Genomic DNA, 8,713 nt, shown 5'->3' with positions numbered 1-8,713 from the left:
TGATGTACTGATTCTCTTATTGAAATGATTTCCAACTCATTTTTATGCCTAATTTACTTTCGAGAGTTTTCTTTTATCACATTATTTTTATTTTTATTTATTTATTCAGATTTTTCTAATTCAGTTTAAAAAATAACTTTTTTAAAATTTTTTGCTGTTTCTTTTACAAAAATTATTATTCAACAGGTTTATTCAATATGAAGAGCACAATATTTAAGTTATTTCTCAAATGAATTTTATTCATCAGCCATTTTGTTTTATAATATGATGAAAATTATTGCATCTTCGTTCTTACAAACCGCAGAGTGGAAATAGACAAGCTTTCATAGATCGTACACAAATTCATGCCCACAAAATAGCGCATACACACGCCAAGACACACGCACACAATCTCACTCACACACACACACACACACACACACATTAGTGATTGTACACAAAGTGGTGGTGTGTGGAGTCGGGCACTTACGGTAGCCAGAGGCAATCTTTGAGTGTGTCTGCATCTTTGTGTGTGTATGTGTGTATGCTTGTTTGTGTGCGTGCGTGTGTGAGTGTGTGTGTGTGTGTGTGTGTGTTAGTATGTCTTGTTGATGTGTTTACGATCAATGTAACTAAAATATTTAATTATTTATTTTTCATTAAATTTGAATTGCTAATGACAATGCCGTTGAGGTTACATTGTTCAATACAATTATGACCAGCGTTTCAATAATAATAACAATAATATTAATATTGAAAAAAAATAATAATTATAACAATAATAATAATAATAATAATTATTATTATAAATTAATATTGTTATATTCTGTAACAGTATATGACACAAGAATATTGCAAATCCCCGAAAAGAATGAGTGTCGAAAGATTGTCTCAACAACAGATTACAAACTACCAAAATGCTAGAACTGTGGAAAAAAGGGCATAACAGGAAATATTTTAAGCGGCCTCAAAGAAGAAACGTCAAAGGAACGATACGGATAAAAACGACTTGCGAAGTTTACCAGACATATATTTGGAACATCTGCAGCTAACAGGCACAAGCTGGCTGGAAAAACAAACGTTTCCAGCAATATTATTTATGTCTCAAGGCTGCATCGTGACCGAGATGACTTTTGGGTGGAAGGAAAGTTAGATCTACGCAAATGTTCTATTACCAATGATACAGGAGCAACTAGATCTATTCTTAGACGTGACATATCAATTGATCTAAAACAAAAAAGATCTAGCAAGTACTTTCTTTAAACTGCCGCCAGAGGAAAAGCTCTTGTGTACGGGAAAGTATTTTGCACTTAGAGGTGGGAGACTTGGAGTTTGAGGGTGGCAGACATTACCAATGAATGCATGCATCTTGGGCATCGGCTGGTGATGAAGTACGGCTTTTACCTAAATCTGAAGATAAAAAAAACGTTTTTTAAGATGGAAAAACATTGAAGTAATCATAGGAAACAGTCAGCCAAAAGACACCCAGTGAACGCTCAATGATGAAATGGTTATAACAAATTTGTCAGAAAACATATTTCGGCAAAACTGAAAAACAATGAATGCAGGAACTATCTAATTGTTCTGGTGGAACTTACGCCTACGTTCAAAATACCAAATATTATTTTTGATGAAAAATCCCTAGTAGAAGTCAAAAGGTGACAGAATTTCGATACAGAAAATGTAGGTCTCAGAAAATCCAATAAGATCAAAGGATAGCAGAGTGATTGGCAATGCCCAGCCAATAAATTCCATGAATTCAGAGTCGTCTAGTCTCCAACGTAATCTATTGGACGAAACAATCTCCACCAAAGAGGAGCGAAGGAAGGCAGAGACATTGTTAGCAAGTATTCGAATATATTCTCGACCGACAACAACGGCCAAGGGAGAACGGGCCTGGTATCTCACAGGATAGACACTCAAAATTGCGAATCCATCAAACAAGCTCCACGACGTCTTCTACTGTTAAAGCAGGCGGAAACGGATGGATGATTTCCACCTCCAGTCGTTCTAGTTAATAAGAATGATTTTGCGTGGACCACAGAAAACTGAACGCAGCCACCATGAAAGATACTTATCCGCTTCAAGGATTGACAATACAATGAATAACTTATCCGGTTCAAGCGGGTTCCGGCAGGTCGAGATTGAAAAGAATAACCAAGAGAAGACTGTTTTTTAGTTAGAAAAGAGTTCGTGGCAATTTACAGTGATGCCGTTCGGGTTATGTAATGCCCAGACCACATTTGAGCAGCAAATGGAATATGTTTTGATGTTTACATGGAAGACGTGCCTTGTTTATCTAGACGACATTATTGTTTATGGAATTTTGTTTGCTGACTGACAAACAAACAAACAAAACAAACAAACAAAAAACAAACAAATAACAAACAAAAACGAACGAACGGACGATCGAATGACCGAACGAACGAACAAATAAACAAACGAGCCAGCGAGTGAACAAACAAACAAACAAACGCGTACGCGCACATGCACCCGTCGTACATCGACTGTGCTGCAAAAGAATCAAATGTACTGTATCTACTACACATTTTTTATTTGTTTGTTGTTTGTGCTGTCCATCATGTCTACCGTGTTCACCATTTTTGTGATGTTCATCATGTTTTGTGATGTTCACTTCGTTTGTTTGTTTATCAATTAGAACGATTAAATAAATTTAAAACGAATAATTAAACTAAATTTTTTGCAGTTTGTAACCCTTGCTTTCGTAACAATGGCGAAGCTGTTTGTGTAGCTTTTTTTTTATTTTGTTGTTAATTTTGTTAATTGCGATTCTCAGTGATCGTCGGGAAGCACGTTGATTGTGAACATTAGACCTGTTAGCCTTGATAGGAAAATATGTGCCGCGAGATGCATTACAGGAACGCGCCATCCGTTGTTACTCTGTTTCATTGTTAGTTTTTTGTGCAAAGACCGTTGTCACAAAATCAGAATGTTAATTGTTATTTCGATTGTTACATCAAAATAAAAATGAAACACAACACTAGTTTGTTGTCTCAAACTTTGCCCAACCATGGACCACCAAGAATCAACTGCCACCCACATCCATCGCTCACGACTTCAACAACAACACGCAGACGTTAACTAACTCCTACGATCACACACACACACACACACACACACACACACACACACACACACACACACACACACACAAACGGACAAATGAAATGCAGCGAAATCTAGCGACGAAATAACGATGATGGATGCTGATAACCGATTTGCTTAATGAAAGTGGCCACGTTGTTGTTTGCACGCCGTCCTCTAAATTGCAAATAATTGTTCTAGAGCTCCGTAGCCTTTAGTTTTAATATGGCTGAGCGTGAATCACATCTAGTACATCTGTGTCATCACCATCATCATTAGCATCATCATCATTATCGTCATCATCATCTTCTTCATCATTATCGTCGTCATCATCTTCTTCATCATTATCGTCATCATCATCTTCTTCATCATTATCATCGTCACCATCCTCACCCCAATATGGTCATCAGCGTGAATAGTAACATTTATCAGAAAGTTTACCAGCTGAGTAGGGCTTGAGTTCATACATTTATTTAACCGGCATGCATTCATCTGTCCATTCATCCATCATCATCCATCTTACCAGGGGATAAGATTGCAAGTGTTGATGAGATTTCTGATACGTCAATCCATGATAAATTGTATTGTTTTGTTTTTGGTGAATTGTATTGTTTGTTAGTGAATTGTATTGTGTGTTGCATGGTGAATTATATTGTTTGTTTGTTTGTTTTCATGTTGAAATGTTGTTTGTTTATCTCATAGGTTAATATTTTATTACGAACAAATAAACTCAACTAGAGCAACAAAGAGTAAACAAAGGCTAAGTAAAACATGAAAACAGTCAAACTCCTCAGTTATGGTGTCATGCATACAAATACGAAATGTTGGTGAACAGTTTGAACGCAACATTGGTAAACAGTGTGAATGTAACATTGGTGAACAGTGTGATCTAACACTGGTGAGCGGCAAAACACATCAATGCAATAAAAAATATCAAATGAATGAACTAATGAAAAGAGCAGCAAAAACAACACCAACACGAAAAAGTATGGTGCTATAAACAAGAGTCTTATAAATAAGAAACATGATCAGAAACAACATACATACATACATACATACATACATACATACATACATACATACATACATACATACATACATACATACATACATACATACATACATACATACATACATACATACATACATACGTACATACATGCATGCATGCATGCATACATACATACATACATACATACATACATACATACATACATACATACATACATACATACATACACACACACACATACATACATACATACATACATACATACATACATACATACATACATACATACATACATACATGCTGGCACATAGTTTGGTCTGAACGTACATACGTAGAGGTAGGTACGTGATTGGAATAACCTTCATGTTAATCTACAATGCTTTCATGTTGTTCTCGTGTTTTTGTCCCTGTATGTTTATTTTTGTGTTTGTATGTGTACATTTCTTTCAGTATATACATATATATACATTTCTGTGTGTGTGTGTGTGTGTGTAGTTTTGTTTCACTGTATATATACCTATCTGTATTTCTTTTTTCTTTTTGAAGGTTTGCTTATAGTTTTGTCTGTTTGTATGATTGTGTGGCTCTCTGCGTATTCCCATGTAACTTTCTGTACCTATGCACACGTTCATCTGTGAGTTTTAATGGGTTGTTACTATTTGAGTGTCGATGCAGTTTCAGTTTTGCGAGTATTACAATGATTTTTATTTTTGCGTGTTGTTGGTGTTTATGTACGTCTGTTTAGTTGAACGTTAATGTGCTGTATTGCTGTTGTTGTAGTTTTCTATGGTTGTGTTGTACGTTGTTGTAGTTTCTAATGAGTTGTGTGTACTTTGTTGTTGTTGTTTCCAATGAGTTGTTCGTACGTTGTTGTTGTTTCCAAAAAGTTTACACGCTGGTGGTAGTTTTTCAAACTTGTTTAAAGTAATAATTTACAGTTGATAATAAAGAATAATTTTCTGGAATATATTTCTTGATTGTAACTTTCCCACATTTTGTTATTGAGAGTTCTTCTCGTTAAGTTTGGGATTTACGCCTGGTTGAAGCAAGCATAACTTTCGAGAATATTTTTTATCACAAATCGCTGGCTATTGGAAATAATTTTTACAACATCAACTTGGCTGCTTCTGCGTTGAAATCTATCAGAAGTATGCTGGGAATGACGATGGTGATGGTGACGATGGTGATGGTGAATATGGTGGTGATGAAAGCGGTAGTTTCAAAAGTAAGTTACAATGGTGACAATAAAAAAAAACAACAAAACCATCAAAAGATTATTTTTCAAGATAGAACAAAAATTTACATCTGAAGATCTTTACAACCATCTTAATAACCTCATCAATGTCCGTTCCCAGAAGTCCTAGCACCACCACACCCTAATATTTTAAATTAAATAATTATTAGTTTTATTTTGACGCTCAACTTTATTGTAAAAACATGTTCAGAAAAATTTGTCGGAATTAGTTTAAAATGATTCAAGATGATATTTAAGTACCCACCCATACCGGTGCATATGAAGGATCAACTTTTCAAATAGAAAAAACATTCCTTCGAGTTTTAAATGAAAACTCATTGCGACAGATTCGAACCTCCAAATATTTTGCTTCTTGTAACTCAGTAATTAGTTAATTTGATGTAGAAATCTGCAGACCTCCGATGGAAATAACAAAAAATGAAAAAATACGATTACGAAGGCCATTGATGCATACGTGCCTATATAAAATCCAGATGCCTCGATCTCAATGCATCGGGATGTCGTCCACAACAGCTGCACTAACATTCACAATTTTTGAAATTTTCTGATAGCTTTTTTTTCTTCTCTCGTTCCCGATACGGATACATCGGCTTCGAATTTCAAGTTCCCTTCCTCGATCTATAACTGGAATGTCTGCCAAAATTACTTACAAAACGTAATTACAGTTTTGCATTGCTTTAAGTGCAAAGAATAAAAATGTTAGTAATTCTTATGTAATTTAAGATTTTTCTACCAATTTTTTTTCTCATTTCAGAACAGTTGAAAATTTGAAAAAAGTTACATAAGAACGTTTTCAAGTTTAATACGCCTATTTTGTTGGTCCTTTCTGAAACTTCATCACTAAAGTTTGGAAATGTCTGACACGTTCGTCGCATATTATGACTCGGACGTTCGTCATATAAAAAAAAATTAAATAAGGCACCTAATTTTTATCAACCAAAATGATGTGAGAACAAAGTTAAATAAAACCACGGTTCCATCAAGAACCTGTGTATTCGTAGTTTTAAATCAACTGGCTTTGTGGTGTTTGAGCTTCTATGTAGCAAACAAGCATTCATTGATGTAAATTAACTTCATATATAAATTTGTTGAAATTGACATTACAAAACATATTTTTATCGTAATTATTCATATCGTCATCTTATGGACATCATAACCATTACCAAAATATGCTTCATCATGATTACGATGATGATGATGATGATTATGATGATGAAGATGAGGAAGAAGATGATGATGAAGATGATTTTGATCATTATCGTCACTAAAATCATCACCGATATTGTTGTTTACAATGTGTCGTTCTCATTTAGACGAAACTGAACAGATGAATCAGAGCACCAACAACATCAACAACATCAGCATCAACAACCGCCTTAACAACAACATCAACAACATCAACAACATCAGCAGTATCAACATCAACAACATCATCAACAACAACGAAATCAACAACATTAACATCACCAACATTAACATCAATAATATCAACATCAACAACAAAATCAACATCAGCAACATCAGCATCAACAACATCAACATCAGCAACATCAACAACATCAACTTCAATATCAACCTCAACAACATCATCAACAACATCAACATCATCAACATCTACACCAGCGCCGTCACTGACGTCATCATCATGTTTGATGTCATCGCTTCTATTATTACAGCCATTATTACTATTGCAATTTTTTTCATCAAATCGTCATCTTCATCATCATCATCATGATCATCATCATCGCCACCACAATCATCATCACCATCATCATCATCATCATCATCATCATCATCATCATCATCATCATCATCATCACCATCATCATCGTCGTCATCATCACCACCAACATGACTTAGCAACGCTTTCCTCTCAATGGTCGGTTGCCAAGGAAGCCGCTACCATTAGAGCGCGCGCATGACCGCCAGAGCGTTGCGCATGCGCAGAAAAGCGTGACGTCACGTGATTTTAATGCGAGGTCCGCAGTGAATGCTCTTGTGGATTTCATTGGTTGATTGGTCGGCTTTTGTTTGGCTTTTATTTATTGGCTGTGTTCTTTAATTAATTTGTTCTTAGGTTGATGTTCGTGTCGGCGCGTTGTTGTTGTTGTTGTTGAGTTGTCGTCGTGAAGCTACAACATCGAGGTGGACATCATGGCTTGTTGTTGCTGGTGTTGTTGTTGCTGGTGTTGTTGTTGCTGGTGTTGTTGATGCTGGTGGTCTATTGTTGCTGGTGTTGCTGGTGCTGGTGTTGTTGATGCATTTTTTGGGAGTTGCTGTTGATTTCGTCAATTACTTTTCAGTTGTCAACATTTTGGGCTCTTCCAGCAAGTCTTACCTGGGGATGCCAGATTGTGAGGATTTTTAAAATTTTTGTCATCGCTTCTCCATCATGGCATATCACCAAATAAAAACCCACCAAGACATAAAACAAATGTGCATTAATGCAGCATTGGTGCATGCATTCAATCTTGGGGGCGGAGGCAGAATGGCGGGAAAGCACAAACTGGATCAACAGTCGGTCAACGTCAATTACTCCAAGAAATAAAATGTTCATTGAAAATCTTATCAAATATTATCTTATTGAACATATCACCTTATGTTATTAAAAAAGGTAGCTAATAATTAGCAAGTACAATTTTTTATAGGTTTCCAAAAAAATATTAAATACAATTATTTTTAATGTGATACTTCAAAAAGTTTTTTAAATTAAGTTCAAGTGAATTAAATTTTCACGAGTCCGTTCATTTGTATTTAAGTATCACCAGTGACGAATGTTGGATTGAAATTTTTGTTGGATCGCTTCATTCCAACATTTTGTTCCGATGCTCTTGCACAGGATTCTGGTGAAGGATCGTGGTGAATGGATGGAGTGATGAATGGATGAATGGATGGACGGATGGATGGATGGATTGATAGATAGATAGATGTATAGAGTTTCATTGAAACAAATTTGAGGAAAATGGTGTCCCACAAAAGGGAGATAAGCAACTGTTGAAACGAATCTTTGATGAATTGTGAATGTTTTCAATGACTAACTTCTAATGGATGACTGATGAATGTATCCTGCTTGACTTTCATTCTCCCTTACACTGTATGTCCACCATGCTTCACTGAATAACAAATTCTACTTTTTAAATTGTGTAAATTTCAAAACGTCAAAACGCAACAGAGATAGCACACACAAAAAAATGAACAAATTAACCATGTTAAGAAATAAAGCAATGCAATATTTATGTTACGCTCTGTTATGTTACAGAACACGTTGATACAAACGCCATGTGGGTGGATCTATTTTGTTGTGTCCCAGTATACGTTGCACAAAGTGTTGGAGATTGTCGTTACATAAGGAGGCATTGTTA

General features: G+C 35.5%; 1 protein-coding gene across 1 annotated transcript; it reads left to right on the top strand.

The window, feature by feature from the left end:
• Positions 1-6,645: 6,645 nt before the first annotated feature.
• HELRODRAFT_178561 (hypothetical protein) lies at positions 6,646-7,899 on the top strand (the record flags this gene model as incomplete). The annotated part of the gene is made up of 3 exons (XM_009026644.1): positions 6,646-6,987; positions 7,212-7,314; positions 7,775-7,899. 3 exons carry the CDS (start codon positions 6,646-6,648, stop codon positions 7,897-7,899), a joined length of 570 nt encoding a protein of 189 aa, XP_009024892.1.
• Between the last annotated feature and the right edge of the window lie 814 nt (positions 7,900-8,713).

The sequence above is a fragment of the Helobdella robusta genome (genome assembly GCF_000326865.2).
Source record: "Helobdella robusta unplaced genomic scaffold HELROscaffold_48, whole genome shotgun sequence".
NCBI classification, from domain to species: domain Eukaryota; kingdom Metazoa; phylum Annelida; class Clitellata; order Rhynchobdellida; family Glossiphoniidae; genus Helobdella; species Helobdella robusta.
Note: the sequence above shows the minus strand (reverse complement) of the source record. Positions and strands in the feature narration are given on the sequence as shown.